This window comes from Numenius arquata, chromosome 1 (assembly GCF_964106895.1).
Source record: "Numenius arquata chromosome 1, bNumArq3.hap1.1, whole genome shotgun sequence".
Taxonomy (NCBI): Eukaryota; Metazoa; Chordata; class Aves; order Charadriiformes; family Scolopacidae; genus Numenius; species Numenius arquata.
This window is the reverse complement of record NC_133576.1, coordinates 10886905-10909071: the sequence shown is the minus strand read 5'-3', so window position 1 is coordinate 10909071 and position 22167 is coordinate 10886905. Positions and strand designations below refer to the sequence as shown.

General features: G+C 38.9%; 1 protein-coding gene across 1 annotated transcript in view; it reads right to left on the bottom strand.

The window, feature by feature from the left end:
- The window catches only part of MAN1A2 (mannosidase alpha class 1A member 2), a 146248-nt gene that overhangs the window by 32197 nt on the left and 91884 nt on the right, over positions 1-22167 (bottom strand). The window contains exons 7-9 of the mRNA XM_074157379.1: positions 21438-21561; positions 20934-21027; positions 1349-1464 (exon numbers count right to left, since the gene is read on the bottom strand). Of these exons, the coding sequence (XP_074013480.1) occupies positions 1349-1464; positions 20934-21027; positions 21438-21561 (334 nt within the window). The remainder of the gene's footprint in view (positions 1-1348; positions 1465-20933; positions 21028-21437; positions 21562-22167) is intronic.

The following is a 22167-nucleotide window of genomic DNA, read 5'->3' as shown; positions in this document are numbered from 1 at the left end:
AAAAGGATTATAACCAACTTCAGAGTAAAACCAACTGGGAAGTGGATGACAGTGCGAGGCAAAGGTTAAGGGTGCAAACCCTGCTCTTGGCTAGATGAAGAGGAGACTACTGATAAGAAATCAGGCAATGACGTATTAGAAGAAACATTACATTCTTTTCTCCATACTGAAAACACTGGAAAACACTTAGAAAAAAGCTTAAGAAAGAATTCAAAGTCTGTTTTATATCGTGAGACTGAAGAAAAATCACGCATTTCTCCTTCAAGAGAAGTACCTTTGTTAGTAACCAGCTACATGATGCAAATAACCCTTTATAACAATGGGGGGAGGGAAAAAGTTCAAGTAGCTGAAAGCCAAATGTAACCAAATTCAGGTCAGGAATAAGACATATTACAGTTTCAAAGCAATTTCAGACTAGAACTTTCATTATGTATCTTTTTAAATGTGAATTTTGAGAACTCCAAGAACGGGCGCTTTGCTTTAGGAGACTGCACTAAAACTAAGCTTTAAAACCCTGTGTTGAAAGAAACACAGCATGCACAGAGCATGGAACAACTTAGGCACCAAGTGCCTAAGACTTGGACACAACAACACAGTCATTGCTGCTGTTGGTGCCACAGCTGACTTGACTAAAACCAGCTTGGTTGCTAGTCTCTATGGGTCTTAACTGTAGCACAGGCATGTTGGCATATATGGGCACAATTGAGCCTGATGAAAAAAAGATGCCTGTACATGGGGAAACTTAAAAAGTAAGACCTGGGCAGCATAAAGCTCAGAGCCACCACAAAAAGCCCCCCAACCCCAAATCCCACTGAACCACCCTGCAGTACTGCTCTGTTTGGGCAAGCACTACTTGATCTGTGAGAGGGAACAAGATCTTATCACAAAAGAACTACAGAGCAAGGAATAGGCATGAACTACATTTTACAAGATAAATATGGAATATAACATTTAAATGTTTTAGGAAATAACTTTAAGAATAAAACAATTCAGGACCTCATCTCCTAGAATGATTCCGAACACTGGATAAGAAAGACTTGGTAGTTCTGCACACATCTTAGGGGTTTTAGGTCTCTTTCTAATAAACTATAGCTTGGGCTTTTACATCATACCATTTTGGACAAGCTGATTATTTTTAGCACAATAATCTGCATCAGATGTATTCCACAATAATACTTTTTAAACTACTCAGACTGAAAGCTAGTATTATTCATCACTTGATTTCTTAAAACTTACATAATCAAAAGCAGGCCTGTGGTTTGGTTTCTTTTTTCTTTTTTTTTTTTTTTTTTATTAAAGATGGTTTTTAAGTTCCACTCTATTGGAAAACTCAATGAATTATAATCACCTCAATTGCATCGTCGTACATTTTCCTTGCTTCCGTGTCCGTCTTGTCTGACATAAGCCAGGCTTTCAATAAATATTCATAAAAACTGTCTCCCAGCCCGCCCACGGATGTGTGATCTGTAGGAGGAAAAGAGGAAAAAAAAAAAAAAAGTTGAAGTTGTTACATAATAGCACCTTAAATTTATTCAAAACATAAACTTAAGTTTTTAAGGTCTACCGTCATAGAATTATCAATATTTTAAGCCTGTTTAGCAGAACAAAGCTGCACTGTATCCCCTATCCCCTCCAAACTTAATTTCATAGGTGTGGAACCTGCTGTATGTGTTCACTGTTTGTTATTCCACATAGGCTATCCCTCATATCAAAAATGTAATTTAATCTCTTCCACAGAACCTAATTGTTCTGCTAGAGTTTGGGATTTTAAATTTTTTTTTTTATATATCTATAGAAAAGTATATATAAAAAAACCCGTAAGATCTCTGTATCTAGGATGCAACCAGGTCACGCATCTGGCTCCAAACTGCCATGAACTACACAGGATCCAATCAATGTAAGTAGTTACTTAACAGACTAATGAATTCCTCAAAGTAAATGTTCTTATTTAAATTCTTTCAGTCAAAAAGGAGGCAAATTGCCTTTGTCGTGTTACAACACAAGCCCCGCTCTGTTCCGCCGTGCCTGAGCAGCCATGCAGAGCCTGGCCATGTGCTGGCTACAGGGTAAGGCTGCTTGACTATTAGAATCCACAACCACATAAACTGGACCTTCTAACATGCAGATTTCTTTTTTGATGCCTTTTTCGCCTTGCAGAGGTTGCCTTTCACAAGCAGCGTCATTGCTGATAGACCACATGAGAACTACCTATATTTCTCTTCGGGTGAACTATCATACACCCCCGCAAAAAGCCTACTGGTCTGACTCAGTCTTGGAGCTCCTGTTGCAACCACGGTAAGAACTCCCCCAGTACACCCTTCATTCAAGAAGCAGTACAGTCTATGAGATTTAATAAGTGACTTGAAACACAACAGCACATAACTTTTTCTTTCCCAGTGTTACAGCCCCCAAAACGCTGGCACCAGAACAGTCTTATTCTGCTGCAGGTAGGTGAAGGAAATGTTTAAGATCAACTTTGTCACAATGCCAGAAATTCACTGCCCGAAGCACGGCTGTTATAGTCATGCAAGTTCCCTTTTACCGGGTGAAATAAAGAAAAGATATGATACTTTCTTTCCCAAAGTACCTCAAAAAAGCAGTATTATTCACAGTCTTTCTGGGGTAAAGGTGCAAAAGAGAGGCTGGAGCTCTCCTTCTGTTCCTTTTTCCTCCAAGCACCGTCCTGCCACAGCATGTCTGCTTGTCTCTGAAGATGTGACCAGGGGGTTAGAGCTGGTAGATGCTTCTATCCTAATTCTTCTAGCTGCCTCTTGACTCCTCTGCTACTTACCAATGGATTTCTAAACAAAGGAAGGAGCAAGTGGAAAGCCTGTAGCTTTCCGATTTTGTTTCAGGTTGTGAATTTAGAGCAAATTACTTCAAGCCCTTCTCTTATATCTCAGTATCTCCTAGACAGCCTTTTCACACCCAGTTACTCAAGGATTTAACCACAGTGAGTTTTCCTAAGTTTTCTAGCTCTGAGTTGTAAGAGGGCATGTGGGTCACGAGTCACTTCCTTCCACAAATGCAAGGGCTAGAAATTACTCCTTCAACGCACAACTACATTCTCAAGTAGACACAAGTACTAAGGGTCTGTGGTTTTCATAAAAAAAAAAAAATAAACAAACCATCCCAAGACTTCAAAGTTACAACAACTCATGTCAGCATTACTCAGGGGCTGTCTTCACAAGAGATACAGTTTAAAACTACTTCTGTTAAGCTGCTGCCTCCTCCCCAGCTGAGCTGTGTTACTTGGGTCAGCGCTGTTCCTCTGCTAGCTTTCTTTCACACAGTCCCCAACGAGGACTGGATTGCTGAGTTTCCCTCAGCAGCGTTCATCTCCTAGCAGATCCAGCTAGGTTCGGGGCAAGAAAGAGCAGGAAGATGAGTGGAAAATGTTTATTTCCTAAACAGAGGAATCCACCTTCCAGGTGAGTTTCCAAAGTCAATTATCAGAAACACACCCCGTTCCACATCTACTCCTTCAAGCAGTCATTGGAGAACTATCTTTCTCTCCTGCCAGCAGCTCTTCTCCTCCTCCACATTGCTTCTCATCTTAGATGAAAGTGCAGGGAACACAGGAACCAGTAGCATTGGGACACACAGGACTTGGCGCCATCCCCCAAGGCAGCCTTCATTGCACCTTCTTCATATGTTCAGAGAACAGAGCTGCACAAGATACAGATCCTCCTCCCACTCAGCAAGTAAGAAGCAAACATGGTAAGGCTAAGGGCTTCTGAGGGCCTCGCAGCTAGTAGCAGCAGTGTTTTCCTTATTCCCATTTTGCATACCTCACTCCAACTCTGAACTACTAGGAGTTTTCAAGGCTCCTCTCTCATTAAACACTGTGGTCCACCACTTCCCAGTGGATGCCCTTCACAGATGGACCAGAGGACGGACCTGTCCGAAAGGTCAAACTGGTTCTGTTCCTTCTTTTCAGCAGCAGGAAAAGGAGAGATGAAATATTTTTGGTGGTCACACATGATAAGACATCACGGACAGAGATGCTTCACACAGGAAGGAAGCAGTATTTCAAGGGAGCTGACTGCACTGAGATACAGCTGTCTTTACTTTCCTGACCCCTGCCCATCTGTAAAAAATACCAGAGAGAGGGTGGGAGTGAAAGGAGGTCATCACAGCAGCTGAGCTGAGGTTTAAGCACAGCAGGTTCTCCAACTTCTACAGCTGCACTAACTGCACACCCTGGCAAGATCTTCTTTAGACCTTCTGCTAGTATCAGAAGGTGTTGCTAAAGCAGAATTTGCTGCATTTTGTGTTAAGGACTATAACTAGAAATAGTTAGAAATAACTAGACTGAAAATTAAAACACTTCTTGTGACGCCTGCAGGACTTTTGACAACTCACTCTCACCTTTTGGAAATGCAAAAGAAATATTTTTCAAGATTCCTTAGCAAATATATAGCTTGTGAAAACTGCAGATTTGAGTCATCACACACCATTCTTCTCCTACAAACAAAGCTCCTGACACAAACTTATCATCAGAAGATTCACGGTGGTTATCACTCTCTCCTGCTACTTGAGCTACAGATCAGATGGATTCAGAGATTTAATTCAGCTCAACTCAAAATGTTTCGCTCATAAAAATGTTTTGCACGTAAAATATTTTGAAGTTTTTCAATCAGCTCTAACTTTGCATGTCAATCCAGAGTACCTAAAAGAACAACTCGTGATTTGAATAACTGAGTTTGCAATAGTGTCTGGGCACTGGGTACTCTTCAGTAGACAGCTGTGAAGGTAAGTATTGAGTTTAAAGTGTTTGTAAGTATTCTGCAAATCTAAAAATTGACTTAATTTTTCACATATTTGATCTACGGGAACTATTTAATTAGCTGTATGTCGTTTAAAGGTTTTTACTGTGAAGATGTATTTCACAGCAAAATCCTGAAGTAAAATTCTTTCCAGACAGAGACAAATATAGCAAAGAGAACAGAAGTATGAGGGCATATCAAATATGGCAGAAGGCACATATTCTGTTCATTGACATGCATACGTTTTCAGAACATTCATTTTTTCCAATTGAGACAAATTAAGATATTTTTCATTCCCCATTTTTTCAAATGTAGGCCCCAGATGATGGGGCAAACATGAAAGGATTACAGTCAAGCATTCCTTGGGAGTCTTATTTTAAATTAAAAGTCACGGTAGCTGCAGTTGCAAAGAATACCTTCAACTATTGCAACCAAAAGCAATTACAAAAAGCACTGCATTTTTTCTGGTTTGTCACACAGTTGGAAGCATGTTGTGTGCAAACCTATGCAGTCATTCTGTTTGTAGGCTTCCTCCTTGCCAGAAAGAGACAAATTCTTAATAGAAAGGCAAAGATATTTAGAGATGATAGCAACATTTTTTCTGAGATACTTCAAGAGATTTACATCTTGGTAAATACTGGCATTTTTCTTCTTAATAAGCAGCATGCAATTGGAAAAAAAACCCAATCCATTTCATAGCAATATTTTAATGAGTTTTTAATTTATTGATAAAAGAAGATCTATATTTAGCCAAATATTATGTCTCTGCTAATATTAAAAAAATCCCATCAACCTCTTTCCCACAGACTGAGTGGAGGACCTTCCTTTAAATTCTCACACCATCATTACCTAAAATTTCTAAAGCTAGTTTGACTCCAAATTAATTTATTCGTATCAACAATCCATTAGCTGCTGAAACAGCCTCCCCTGGCAAGAATCAGAACAATCATTTCACAGCAAACTGAAGGAACACATAGGAGGTCAGAAAGGAGCCCACATGCTATCTCTAACTGAAATGACAATGAATCTCAGCTTGAGATAAGAGGGAGAGCCTGTGGCGCTCGGGTGATTTGTTCTCTGCAAGTGAAATTGCTTCTTTACAAATCTGGGGAGACAAATAAACTTGTTTTTCCTCAGCTAGCTCTTCAGGGCGTAGGCAGCAGGGTTCCCCCTCCTCAATTACAGCCGAGGCACTGTGACGGATCTGACTGTTCGTCCTCTCCAGGACTAATGTTTTTGGGGATGGTAGTAGATAATACAGATACTAGGCATTCACATAGTTCATTCTCCATTCTCATACCCAGATCTACCTAACGGCTGTAAATAACTTCCTCCACAGCAAGCCAGTTTCTAAATGAACGGTAGTGGTTCCCAAGAATACGGTTATGGCAGCAGACTGCAAGTTACAAACATGTGCCACCCCTTATTTTTACAGGGAAAGTTTGGTTCAGTGAGCAAGAACATATTTTCCTCAACAACTGAAAGCCCCCTAAAGATAACATTAATAACAAAACCTGCTCTAATGAAGGCCTACCTGCTCTCTAGAGCGAACTTAAGATGCATAAATTATTTTTAAGCAGATGGCTTTAAGTAGTTAACAGAAACTTAATGAGGCAAATTAAAAACAGTTCATGATTTGCTAAACCCTCTCTGCTTTGTGCCTTAATTGTTCAATTGTCATTTCTTAGAAATGAGCAGCAATCAAGAAGCCAGGCGTTGTTTTAAAACCAGCAGATTATGCCAGAACCGATGCAGCAGACGCAGCACCTGAGGGTGAGGCTTGGTGTTCCCCATGAGCAGGTGGGCAGTGAGCCACTGCCCCTTCCTGACGCCAGGGCACATCCTCCCGTCCTTCCTTTGCGTCCGTCAAGCTTATGTGTCATTTACTGCACATGGAATGAAAAAGATGAAATAAACCGCAGACGTTCAGCACGCACAGGCTGCTGTGCTGAAGCGCAGTGCAGCGCGATAGCGTTCTAGCAGTACCTAAGCACAAGCAGGAGATGAGAATCAACTGTACCGATAGTGTTTTTCATTCACAAATTTGCAACTATAACACTGATTAAATATTTTGAAGTACAGACAGCTAGATAACAACCAAGCAAAGAATTTGGAGCCAGACTCTTTTCAGTGGTTCCCAGTGACAGGACGAGGGGTAACGGGCACAAGCTGGAACACAGGAAGTTCCATCCAAATATGAGGAAAAACTTCTTCACGGTGAGGGTGACAGAGCACTGGAACAGGCTGCCCAGGGAGGGTGTGGAGCCCCCCTCTCTGGAGATCTTCAAGACCCGCCTGGATGCAGTCCTGAGTAATGTGCTCTAGGCAATCCTGCTTTGGCAGGGGAGTTGGACTAGATGATCTCTAGAGGTCCCCTCCAACTCTGACGAATTCCGAGATTCCGTGATTAGAAATCTGGCAATATGTAAAAAAACCTCAAGTCTTAGAGCTGGAATTGTAAACTGTGACTCTGAAGTAAAGTAAAACTAACTTAAACCTGCCTACAGTGCTATATCCAATAGACTGGATACAGTAAGATGAACAAACTACTGATTCATTTCAACCAAAAGAAGAGTAGTACAGAACTACTTTGCAACAAAAGGACAATGTAGTAAAAGGGGAGACTGATTTTCCTTAAGGATCACAAACACTGTACCTTTGACAAAGTGCTGTTGTAGTATGCCAGGAATGGAGTTCAAGAGTGGAAAAGATAAGTGACTGGGAGGGAGTTGTGAAGTGATTAAGCCAATATTAAATTTCATTAAGAAATCCACACACCCCATCACCACTAGTTGTTCTGGATACCAACTGGACTTGCACTGCAGGAGCCCTCTTTCCCTGCATAGGAAACTTTTAAAGAATTGCTTTTCTGTTTGTCTTCAGAATAGCTCTGATTAATTTTCAGTTCAATCTTTACTTCATGTAGTTGGGCTTAGTGCCCCCCAGCTGCTCTAAATAGGTGCAAGCTCCCTTTCTAATCCTTTAATCCAGAAAGCTGAGGCCCTGGAAATTGCAGCTGCTGCAATTCACAGTGGAAATTCAACCTAAGGATGCCATAAGCCATACTGGATAGCTTAAAAGTGCAAACACTTGTAAATTAACTGCAGCAGAGCCAACCCTGATAAAAGGAGGTGGAGGTGCAATTTTTAGTCAGCTATGAATCATTTATCACTAAGGAACACGTTACCAGCATGCGAATTTTTCTGAAAACATGCAGGTTGTCACATAACAGAACTACGTACAAAAAACAGTTACGGTTGCAAAGCCAAGCATTTCGAAGTTAGGAGATAGCTGAACAGACATTGCTTTCCCATTCTACTGTCTGGTGCCGCAACAGATTCAAGCAACAAGGAAAAACTAGCTCAGCTCCTCCCAAGCTGGGGATGCGTAATCGCATCTGCTCAGCACACACAACATCAGAGAATACAGCAGCTAAATACTCCACATGCAGAAAGTAGACATGACTATTTTTCAAAGGCTTGAAAAAATATGGATGGTTTTCTCCTTAAGCAGTCTTGAAACAAATAATTCCCACAATATTTCATATCCAAACATAATGGTTCTTGAGCTTCTTAACTGTACGCTTAGAAAAAACGAAACTTAAACCTGGGTAGAATCACATTCTACCTCTAGCTTCATTTAGAAATGGCTGAGGCATTTTTGTCAAAGCTGTTTAAAAATAACCCAACAAAACAGCTTGAGGAAGACAGAATATTCCAGTTGGAAGAGTTGAATTTTGGCAGCTACAAGAAACTGAAAACACAATCACTTAATGGAAAGTGTTGAGCAATCTTAACTCTAAGTGCTACCACTTTCTTGTATAATAAAACTAAGCAAAATTACTTCCTAGAACTGCAGTGATTATCAAACTAAAGATTAAAATTCTCGTATTTGCACAATTCAAGTGTGTGCAAAGACAACAGAAATAATTTGAATGAGAACAGCAAGTACAACTAGCCCAAAATTTAGGTAACTCATGTTGTTAGAACCAAAATCCATCTTCAAATCGAATGTAGTTTATGATTCTGTAACATCAAAGAAGTATCCTAATTTGATATCTTACAACAGGCTCTCCTTTCACACCAGGAATTCACATCTGGAAGAAATATTTTCCTTTTTGTATTCAAACTTCCCTAAAACTTCAAAACATTCCAGCTATTATTTATAATTCTGGAAAGATTTAAGTCATCTCTCAAAAGACACATTCACGAATTAAAGATCCATCAGCTAAATACATCAAGTCCACGTGCAAAAATTAAAAACACATTAGACCATTACATTGGTGCTTTTACTGAAAAGTAAAGTTGCCTTTTATGACCTGAAGTTGTCTTTTCCAGATTATTACGCTCACCAGCAGAGCCACCCGAATGAAGCACATCTGCCTCTCTCCCAAGCTTGGAGTCAGTGCAAATCCCACCTGCACTAGAAGCTTTAAGTAAGCTGCTGGAATTTGCAGTGGATTGATGGGAAGTCAGGTACATGTTTACCTTTGATGACTTTTAACCTGACAAGGTAGCTGTGAAAAAACAGTTGAGAGGTGGTAACACCTTCTGCTACAACCAATACATAGATATGTGTCCACAATCCAGAGAGTCCCTTTTGAATAAGAGTTCCTACATAGAGGGATTGACAAGCTCTTAATGTCATTACAACCTTTAGTTTATTCACCTTAGTCTTCCTGTAAGATCTCAACTCTCTTATTACAGATTAAAAACAAGAAAATGGGACAGAGAAAGACTTTATTAGATTAAATCTAGCCCAACATCCATTTATGCAAAATTAGCTGGCAAAACCACTGTCAACAACTTCGCCCTCTCCCTTCAAGCTGTATCAAGGCCATAGCAGTTTAGATATGTATATATGCCATGTATATGTATATGTAACACATGAATGCTGACAGTCAAAAGAGATTCAAAGAAGCAATGAAAGGCACTCCCTGGTTTTTATGTTCTTATGGATTATACCACATGCAATATAAATCCAGGCTACTCTGCATGTTTCTATCTCTTATTTTTCTTCTTATGACATATGCCTGAAATTGTGCACACAGTGAGGTGAAGTTTTGGTCACTCTGTAGGTGCTAGGACATTGTGTTGATTGTAAGACTTACTCAGTCCATGCTCTATGACTGAGTTACCACACCCTACATTTAGGCTGCATTCAGCACCATCCCTCTCTTATTTTTGACAACATAGGCCAAAAAATGCTACAGTGTGATCTGCAATCAAAGATCAGCTCTGTCTTCACATAGATCTCCAAAAGAAGATGGTATTTTACCTTGCTGCTACAGGACAGTCCAGCTCCCACTGGAACTTCATGATTAAATCAACCCATCAGGAAAATATATTCAACATCTGCTGAACAAAACTATTGACCCTCTCCCCTCAATGTCACCAAACTGGAAATCTTTCTCATATGACCACCAACGGGTACATCTCCACACATAATTCAGAGTATGAAGTCTCACATACTGAAGACAGAATGGACATAAATAGGCTATTATATGTCACCTGAAATCTACTAGTGGTCTAAAGAATGTCGATATAAACAGCTTGGTGCACACCCTCCAACAAATGAGTGATACAGAAGGAATAAAATAAAAATAAGTAACTGTAATAAGGCTGTAAGAAGTTTGTAATTGGACTTTGATAGGCTTCCCTTTGATAGGAAATAAGTCAAGAACAGTTAAAAAATACAGTTTAGGTATATAGAGACCTTAGTGCAAAGATCAATTATTAAAGAAATAACAATGAGCTCAGACTTTAAAAGCTCACACAGCATGTGTCAAAGGATATCTTTTCAGTCCCCAATCATTTTAAGTTAGCTATCTTCAAAGCCAACAATTTAAACTCTCAGGAATATCAGATGGTACCCTAAGACATGTTGGACTCTGTTAATACAGATTAATTTACTGAATTTACAGTCAGGAAAATAAATGCTAAAACTGTTGTGGGACAGATTTCAAATTCTAGATATTGATGTACTCCCCACTAAGATCATGCCCTAAAAGTACAGTTTGGTGGTACAGCAAAATAGAATTTTCATCTCTTTCTACAACAATGCATGCAAGCGCTTTCAAAACCCTGTTACACCATATCCAAATCCTGTCTTTAGGAATTATTTATAGACACTCCCTTTCCAATGCATAATTCATATACATGTTGAACCTTCAATAACACCAGTGTCTTTAACACTTAACAAAGCTTTTGTTTGCTTTGCTTTTTCAGCATCTTGCTCAACAGACCAGCAAAACGTCTTAACCTTATAGACTTATAAAGGTGTATTTCCTGTAATGCACAGCTCTGCTGTATTTCATGAAAATGAAGTTTTAACAGATTAACTTGCTCTTCGTTTCTAATGAATATCAAATTTGAACACAGCCTTTTCTTGGAACACAGATAATTACATTTGTACACGGTTATAAAGCAAAAGGGCAAGGGGAATTCCCCATCAGAGATTACATAGATTATTTTATATTCAAAACACATGCATGCTCCTAAATACAGAACAAGACAGAATGTTTTGGAAAGAAAAATTAAGGGCATCTGCCAAGATAGCAAAGAAAATTAAACAGCAGAGAACCACCCCCAACCTCCTCCATCTGCAACTGATACACGCATGCCTACTGCTGGAAGTCTAGAAATCATGTTGTATTTTTATTTGTTCATAACGTACTCAACTGAAAGCAGATTTAAAATAAAAAAAAACCTCTACCACAATAAACGCTTGCATTAATCTCCAAACTAACCAGCACACAGATCGCATATCTGCAGTTCTGTAACTGACATTCCAACCACAAATCAAAAAAGAAATTTAGTTCCTAAATCAAATATATGTGCAAAGATGAAGTCAGGCTGGGAACTACTTCTACAATAGATAAAATTCATTATTTCAATCCTGCACCATTTCTATTTAAGAGAGAGAAAAATCTTTTCCTTATGCCAAAGGGGAAAAAAAATCACTCAAGAATTAAAACATTAGAAACTCTTATCCACAAGTCCAAATTGAAGGCAATTACCTGAAAAGTTTTGTAAAATACTTTTTGGAAAATACAGGCTTACTTGACACAATTCCCTTCACTTTCTTTTAGGTTATGGCTGTTTTGCCACAACCTGACATTACATTTCACAATCTGATTTTTCATGACTCCTGGCGTTTCTGGTTTCTTAGTGTTGTCTAGAGCATGTAGGGGTATTAACAGATATCATTTAAGAGACTACTTCTGCTAAACATGGCATCTAGTAAATAAACAATGTAGGGGGAGGGAGGGGATGCAAATTACCTTCATAGTTAACAGAGAACACTAGCAGCTTCAGCTGGCAAAGACAGGAATTTTCCCACACTAGTATCTTTCTCACTACCTATAACCAGACTATCAATCTGTTAATTTATGCTACATTTATATTTTAATCTGAAATATTTATCTGAAATATTTCTTTAATCTTTTGAAAGACCACTTCATTCTTCAGCATTATTCACTTCACCTTGCAACGCGCAAGGGTTTTAATCTCCCAGAGGTAGATGTAAAGACTGAGAGGAAGGGTTTCTTGCTTAATTTTAACAATGAAAGTCCCAATAATAGAAATCCAAATAGTGATTTATTTATCAATCGCTGCAGCACCTTTGGAAGTTTGCATTCAAGAGAGCCACTCTTCCTATATATTACATAGAGCTCACACTGCCAGGACAGTATCCTTCAGCTGACACGGTGATTATTCTCAGTATTAGCACTCTAACACATTGGGGTATGCAGAATTTGAGAACACCTTCAAGTTATCTGGTTAAGGACTATTCAGTAGAAAAGAAATAACAAATGATAAGGAAATCGGTAAATTAAACACACGGACATTAATGAACTGGTGGTAACAGACAATAACACAGACCAGAACTCTTCAGTTACTGATTGATGGGCCATTACTACTTGGGCACCTGAACTCTGTCACTGATAAGAAGAGTTGTCATGAGCATTACGAAGTATTTGAGGGAACTTGCAGGTCTGTGCAAATTGTATTTATGGAAGAGCAGAAAAGGCCTGGCCTGTGGCTTCACATAAAACTTACTATGGGCTATTTAGGGGAAGGGCAAAAGGGAAGGATCAGCGTGGATTGAGGAGGAACGAGCAAGGGAAAAATGGAGAGGAGATGGGTTAAAAGGGCCTGGTTGCATGTAAACAGGCTGCCGATCAACAAGATTGTCTGAGTCCCACACCCTACCAGCAAAGTCTGCCTTACCTTCACATTAAATCCTGTATTTGTTTGCATGTAATCCCACTCACTATCCTATGTGTGTAAACAAGGTGTAAACATCAGCAGCTGGAGGAGGGGCCACAGGTCAAAGAACCTGCAGGTCTAGGTGCCAGAACCTAGAGAGACTGGCATGCAAGAGAGGTCTGGGTGCCAGTAACTGGAGGGACTGGGGATGCATGTTGCAAGGTCAGAGTGCCAGCAGTTGGAGAGAGGGGCTGCAGGTCACAGGGCCCTAGGTCTGCGTGTCAGCAACCGGAAAGACCCACGTGTGCTTGTGTGTATGTAGAATTCATTAGCGAACTTCAAGCTGGATGGGCTGGTGAGAAGGAGGAGACCTGCATCTGAAAAGACCCAAGCTCTGAGCTGATGGCTGCATAAGGGGTCCAGGGTTCAAGAGCAGGTATTAGGCAGACTGGGAGCCTTTGCTAATATTTGAAGGATCCATGAGGGTGAGGGTGCTTGTGAAGAGCGTGCGAGTGCATGCATCTATTTGACAGTGAACATCAGGAGGGGGAGCAAGACCTGGCTACCTGTACATATGTTTTATGTAAGTTGTGCCAGCAAAGGCTGTCGGTGGCAGTCTGTGTGGGCATCCGCATTAGTGTCCTTTTAGTGTATGTATACACCTCTCTAGGATATGTCCTCAGCCCCACTACTGCCCAAACCTGCAAATGGGAACAGCAGCAACTACACCCATCAGACTGGAGACACCTGTACCTGGCTGGGCTTTAATAGCTGGGAAGGAGGATTTCCCAGGTCTCGGAATCTGCTGGATGCAGTGGCTTTTTTAACATCTTTAACAAAGTGCCTTACAAACATTTAGATCAAATTTATTTTCAATGTTCCTTTAGATAATGACAAACAAATATAGACAGATGGTATTATGTATTTAATGCAATGTCATATCACAAATGAAAATAGATAGGGTGTATTACTCATGGTTTATCTATTACCTGCAAGAGTTTAAATGAAGCAGTTCAGTTAATTACCTAGCTCAGCCCAAGAGCATTAGACTAAAACCAGCTGTACAGGCAAGCATAAAAATTTAGGAGTATTCACCCAATATTTGCTCTGATTTAATGACAGTAATTTAAAATTGTTTTTATTGCTTTTCCTACCTGTGAAAATTGCACCATTTTAACGGATGTGTAATCAAATTAAATCCACAGAAGCCTTCTCTAAATAGTATTTTATAATTAAAAGTGCTTGGTTTGGTTTAATTTAAGCATTTAGTGTTGAAAGACCACCTGAAGAAACTTGAAATATGCACACCCACAAAGAAATTTGCTTTGGTTTATTGAAAGGCTAGTCTACAGCACAAAAAACTGGGAAAAAAAGGATATAAATTTCTCCCGTTCAGCCACCTTGGTTGCACCTCTACTTACTCTGTAGTAACAGGTGTAGGGAACCGCAAGAAAGTGAGAACATCACCTTAAGGTGCTAAGGCAGTGTGTGTAACGAGGCAGGCTAAATACCTGCCTGAGTTCTTTTATTTGCCTTTAGAGGATAGTCCTCACTTCGTACAAAACAGACAGCATTTAAATTTAGGGCATTAAATAAACATATGTGAACGATGTCACATTGCTGGTGAGTCCTTGCAAAGGTGCTGACAGACTAACCCTCATCGGGCTTTTACCTTAGTCCACTTGCAAATCTGACTAAAGAGGCTTGCTTTTGGTAAGGAGACACAAACAAAGCACTGTAGAACAGACCGCAGTCTGAATGTTCATCACATCAGCATTAAGTGATGGTAATTGCAGTATCTGCTATTACATTCCTAATAGTAATGCTCAGCTCATGCACCATAAATTCACATAGTAGCTTACTTTACAGTAACTTGTTAATGTGCTCACATATCACTAAGGTGTAATAAACACAGAAGGCTAGCATAGAACAGATATCTCTGCTTATTTTCTTGCATATAGAAGCCATATATAGACTAAAACACAATTTCAGTTAAACTGACACAACTTTCTTATGTACTAACCCAGGTAATTTCATAGGTAACCCAATTGCAGGAAGCGAGATGTGAAACCAGAGCGATTTGAGTTCCCCTTCAGTAACATTATTACTTGCAAGAGATGTTGGAACCAGATGAAATGCAGTAATTTGCTCTCGGTATTGAAAAGTAGAAAGGAAGAACGCGCAATTTACAGAAATGTGCAGCATGTCCTGACTTGGCAACAACATGCAGATTGGCATCTTCTTTGTTACTGCTTTCTACTTGGTATTCTCACCTAATCTGTTTGCAAATGCAAATTACAATTGAATTTTCTTACCATGCTTTCATTTTTTAAAAAATAATTTTTCTTCAGTGCAAATTAACTTCCATAATTCTGAAATCTCTTGCTTTTAATCAAAATTCACAGAATCACAGAATCTTCTTGATTGGAAGGGACCTTTGAGATCATCGAGTCCGACCACAAAAAAAACAAACACAAAAAACAAAACAAAAAACAAAAACCACACAAAACAAACACCCACAACCACCTACAACCCCACCCACAAACAGACACAAACCAACAATCTCGGGCGCTAGAGCATGCCCTGAAGTGCCATGTCTACATGTTTCTTAAGTACCTCCAGGGATGGCGACTCCACCACCTCCCTGGGCAGGCTGTTCCAGTGCCTGACCACTCTCTCAGTAAAGCAATTCTTCCTAATACCTAATCTAAACCTCCCCTGCCCCAACTTCAGACCATTTCCTCTGCTCCTGTCATTATTCACTTGGGAGAAGAGGCCAACACCCACCTCTCTACAACCTCCTTTCAGGTAGCTGTAGAGGGCAATGAGGTCCCCCCCTCAGCCTCCTCCAAACTAAACAGACCCAGTTCCCTCAGCCTCTCCTCATATGACTTGACATCTCTCCTAAGAGAGCCACCAGTCTTCCAGTCATTACATCTCTTAGCAGGCTTCTCTAGAAAGCACAGTTACTGTTTTTGAAAACAATCTAAATTTAAAGTTCTGATGCGAACACCAAACCAACTACTCACCAAGTGAAATGAAAAGCTAATAAAGTTAACTGTAGGTTCATGTAAGAGGTCAGAATATGGTGCTTGCCAGCTATTTTCCTTTCAGTCTTAGAGAAACTGAAACCCCAAGGCAGAGGTATTGTAAATCACTTGTTCCTACTGGACCATCACCTTAGTCCATAAATAAAAATTGAATCTGTCAAGATTCGTATGGGCATTATAGCTCTGCCTTCTAGCAAAAGCCTCAGTGAGATGACAAATCCTCAGCTCAACCCATTAAAAAGCTGTCTGTCATTCCACTCAAGCTGTAATAATACCTACACATTACAAGCTTAAACACAAATATTTAGCCTACAGATGACATCATTTTCCTCCTCCTGGGTATAACAAACTCAGTTCTTGCTACACAGCAGTATGGGCCCAGTCATGTACAGCTGCATTATGAAGCATTTCCACTGGAAAGCATAAAGATTTAGCGGTGACTAGTAAGCCATTCACCCGGCAGTTTTTAGGACTGGGTTTTATGGCATTTGAATGGAAAAAGATCAATGGGATGGAACAGTAGTCCCTGTGCAGCCCTGCCTGCTGCGGCTCCTGACCCTGGTTGCTGCTGCTTCATGAGGCAGGAAGAAAAAAAAAGAAAGTAATCTGTCACCAGAACACTTCAAGTACTATGTCAAATGCATGGACATTTATATTCATAAAAGTGTAAACAATACAAAGACTCGGCTATAGATTATATTTATGTGATGCTACATGACTACTCATCTCTCCATCTTGTTAATAACCTGAAAGGTACGGTCACATCCTTCTTGATGAAACCATAATTACCAATTGCCTGGTAAGTTACTTTATTGATATTCTTAACAGAAACATTGTCTTGTTTGAATGAAACCACTCTTTGTAAGCACCAGCAGAACAATGAGCGAAAAGCACGGTCTGTATGTCCCGGGGCACTGTCCCCGGAACATCATTTCCTAGCAGTGAAATTGCAGAACGTGCTGTTGATATCAAGACCCAAAGGCCTGTACTCCGATAAATCAAACCACAGCAGAAATGACTCATCAGCAGAAGACCCTGCATCCTAACATCAGAAGAGTGGCAACAAGATTGCAGCATATCACATACCCCACTCTCCTTTCTCCAACCCAAGACGCAAACCGATGATGGGCATATATTTTAAACATATATTAAAATGAGGAAAAACAGACAAGACACAGCAACATGGCCTAAGATCTATGCAGGTTTAAGATAGAAATATTCTGAGGCATAGAAAAACTCTGGAACAATTGCTGATCTAGGATCAGCCTAAAAGATCTGCCCCAAAACTAGATCATTTTAGTCACTCCTTAGATACGTGAAGAGGACTGGATAGCCAGTGTCCCCTTTTCCATACAACTTGGATATATTTTGGTACCTGTGAGTATAAATGAATTAAACTTACGAGAAAATGAGAGTAGGTAAAAATCACCTGGCCTGATGACTGTAAACAAATAAGTATCACCTTCCACTTCCATAAGACGTAGCACTGAATTTTATTACTCTAATTTTCCAACACCAGCAGATGAGATACAAACTTCATACTTGTGAGTTATATCCAGTCCATACAAAGTTCTGACGGACAACCTGACATTTAGATTGTGCAAAATCTGAGATTCAAAAAAAAAGTAAGAAAGGCAATATGCTGTGAGACCTTACACGTGCTAAGAAGTTAACTTATATGGCAGCATAAATTACTGAACAGATCTCTGGAGCTAAGAGAAAAAAGGAAGGAAAGATTTCTAAATGGAGTATTTCAAAGGCACCTGTAATACTTGGGATTGCAAGTCAAAGTAGATGCGATACTTGTGGATTTCTTTTTTTTTTTTTTGGTTAAAATACAAAATGAGAACATGCCTAGGTTCCTTGTGCAAATACCTCTAACAAGGTATCAAAATACTGTATCAAGTATCAAAATACAAGGTATCAAGAATTTCCCACAAAATTCTTGTTGCAAGTAGAGATATATCCAGCTCACAGTCCTGTGGGGCCACACCAAAGCCACAGAAAATGTTTAAGACTTCTCTATTCCTCCACAAATCTGTCTTGCAGTAGGAATTGTCTTTAAATATTTAAGTTATCAACCGGTTAGAACAAAATTAAACAGAAAAACCAACACAGAAGTGTATTTTTTTTATTCTATTCAAATCATACAACTTTTTTCTTTTAAAAAAATGAATTAACAGGTAAAAAAACCCCTGTAACTGCTAAGAAAACGTGACCTAAATGGATTCTTCCATTACATATTTTTTTAATACTCTAATTATCTAATCAACTGGTAGTAATAATATTAATTAGTTTGACTGCTATTTGCACATCAATGATATTTTTATTACTTTGAATAAGGCATCCAGCACTAGAATATACACACCGCTAGAACGATGGGTATAAAAATAGAAAATAAAGCCACCATTAGAATGATGCTATATTGCAGCTAACGCCCACATTTCTTCAACAGTGTACTTATGTATGTATTTTTGTATATTTATTTTACCTATTTCCCACCCTTCATGATTTAGTTGGAACGCTGCACAGAAAACCTAACTAGACCTGAGCTGAAAAAAGTCTGAGGAGAAAAAAATGTTAAAAGGAAGCAAAAAATAGAAAACCCAAAAAGGTCAGATTCAAGAGTTACAGGTATCTAGGCAAATAGAGTTCTGAAATAATTCTCAGAAACTATCTGGAGAAAGTACTTTGTACAAGATAAGATGCATCAAACTAAAGGTCACGGCAAAGACGAAAAGGGCAGCTTTCCCAGAAGCTGAAAGAAGAAAAGTTATGCTTTGGTACTCTTTCCATTGTCTCAGTTTTTTTCAGCACTAAAGTATATAACAAGCCAAACACAATGCTCTTTGAAATTACCTTCCAAGGAGGACATAAAAGCCTTACCTTAATACCAACAATGCCCTTAATACCAACAATGCGACTCAAGTCAGTAACGGTATTGTGGACTCTGACATGAGTGAACCGAGATGTAGTGTGTGAAGGCATCACCCTTACTTAACTGACTTCTGTTATGCAGGATACAATCTCCGCAGAAAAATCAGAAGAAAAATTCCTGTCTAAGCCTCAGCTTTTCCAGATCATAAATCCAGTGTTTCAGTGCCTGTGTACCTTTACTGTAACTTCTTAAATTTCTGCAAACAGATTCACTGAAGAGTGATCTATCAGGGATACAACAAAGACAGTCTGTCATCGTTCCATCCTGGTTTGTGGCAGGAAAAACAGAATTAGGGATTCTTGCTCTCTTGTCCCCACAAAACTTTTCAAGATATGCTTACAAACGCTTGTTGCATTGGAGATATCTTGGAAACTCTACCAGAATATCTGTATTTGCACTTGGAATCTTATTTGCTCAAAACATCAAACAAAACAACCATCAAATTCCAGGAAATAAGTTTGTGGCTAATAAGCAGCACGGAAATATTAAAGGCTCTATAAAGTTGCATTTACTTTTATCCTAAGAACTTAAATCTCAGCCTGTAATCCCTAACTTTAGTCCCAAATGTATTATCTTTCAAAATTCATTTAAATAGTATGTTTGAACTCCATCAAACTTCTGCACAGTTAAAATTTTCACTGTATGTTTATTCTCAGTGACCAGGATTCTTCCCAAGAGCTGCTAATTCTGAGCATTACTTTTACAAGTGACAAAAAGCCCCTAAAGAATCATGGTGATATGCCACATTTGACAACTACTGATAAAAGTAGCAGGAGCAATTGGTTAGGAATACAAAGAAAGCAATAGAAAAAAATAGTTCAGAACAACAATATGAAATTGTCTTTTGAATAAACAACAGGTGAATATTTGTATTTGCTCACTTTCTTTTTTTCTGAATGCATCGTTAAACCTAAATTTGTCTCAACTGTGAGACATGTGTCTGTCTCAGGAGGTGTCACTATTCACTCCAAGATATTAGACTCTAGGGAGAATTTTGGCCTGAAGGATCAGATTAGCCAACTCTGTTTACAGTCACTGCAATGACAGCTGCATTCATTTCCCTCATATACCAGTCTTAAAGTCAGAAGCAAATTCTCACTTTGCAAGCCAGAACATGTTCTGTTGGATATTTACAGCCAACTGTTGAAATCCCCAAAACCTGTCAATGATGTCAAACAGGACAGAAATAGATAATCTCGCTTGTTTTTCCTAAAGAAACTTGCATTCATAAAAGAAACAGGAACAGAAACCTTGAAGAAAAAGAATTCTCTTACTGCACTCGCTACAATAGCACTCAACTTTTCTTGGAAGAACCACTTGAAGAAAAGGAATCATGTTTGCATCTTACTTCATGTTTTAATCTCTCAAAATGTTTTATCTCTCCACTTACATTGTCAGCAGCAAAAACTTTTTTTTTTTCCATTCCAAAGCCTTTATTTATTTATTTTTAAATGAGAGACGCATTGATAACAGCAGGATCTATTGGGAGGTTCATCATGGCATTTCAAATGCCACAAAGTAGAAGAATGATGTTTGTAAATGTCAGTCCCTAATACCAGCTCAAATTTAACTACCACAAACATGCATTACTTACACATTACCTTACAGTAATCCACTAACCAGATGATCTGCAGAACAAAACCAGGAACAAAATCAAAATGAGGAAACTATTTTCAGCCTCATTCTTTATTACTGAAGATTTTATTGACTGATAGAAGTACGGATAGGAATCAGATTTAGGAAGATGCTGCTTTTAGAAAGTACCATAAAAATGGAGCTGTGTGACTTCAGAGAGCGACAGGCAAAAAATTGGTTTCAGGGGATCTCAAGTCTAAGTAATCCTTCTACATTGCATGTTTTCAAGCAATGCTGTTCATCTTCTGCAGAATAATTTTTCTGACCTCCAACTCAGCAACAAAATAGACGTAGAGCTTTAATTAGGAGTTAATAAAATAAAAATACTTACGCTGACCCCACCGGCCTGTTCTTGGATTCAAATAATTTGGATAAAGTCCATTAGGACGATCCATTTTTTGAAGTAACTTCCGAATGTGCATGACCTAAATTAAATCAAGAATCAGGATCACCACTAACAACGTTCATTTAATCTTTTTTTTTTTTTTTAAATAGTAAATTTTCTTAGTCTGAACCCAGAAGCTTTCTTGAGGGCTTCCTACAAATTAGGACATTTTTGTCTTAAAGGACTGCTCACACAAATATGTTTAAAAATTATGACTTTTAAACGTATGCTGAAACAAATAAGAAAACTTGTGTTGTTGTAAATTTCTACTTGAAAAAGTCACCTATTTGGTGACAGAAATACAAGTATTAAAAAATTTACCTGCTACCAAGAATGCAATATAGAATGCAATATAGAATGCAATATACAAAGTACTTCCCCTTTTATGCAATCTATGATGAAATAGTATAAAAGATACTTGTATAATTAAAAACTGAATTTGAGACTCACCTTGTTGTAGTATACGGGGTCCCCTGTCAAATAGCTGAGGTGGACAAATTCCATATGCAGAGTACCAAACTCAGCGAGGATGCTGCTGCCAGCAGAAGCCCAGCCCCAGTTTCGACCCACACCACTGAATCCCATCAAGTATGTATAAAAAGGGGAGAAAACAACAAGAAATTCAAAATTATTGTGCACAGCACTAGTAACAACCATCACATGAAATTAAACAAGTAACAGCAAAATATTAACCCATACTTAAGATTACAGGAGTTGTGGTTTGATTAATCAGTTGGTTCACTGGTTGGGTCTTTTTGGAAAAAAGATACTCTATGCTCATCAACAAAAAGTCCTGTGATTACAATACATAATATCTTGATGTCCCAGAAATATCATGACTTAACACTGGCCCAATCTCGACTGTTGTTTATTCATTGTATGTTCCCAAGAACAAGAATCAAAAGCAATCATCAGACGAGATGCATATACTTCTCAAGGTGGCAGCATTCGCTTCCTTGTTCTGCCAAACATCTGCCACGTTCCCTTTACTTGCGTGTGATGTGTTTCAAGTCAATATTAGACACTCCAGCACGATGGGATTGGGCCCTATCTGCATCTACATAGGAAAACCCTATGTTTACTGTAGGCAGAATATGATGAGTTCCTCAGGCTCACAAAGAATCGACAGAAAATATTATATAACTTGTATCTTTTGTACTTTAAGAGATACCATCTTGCT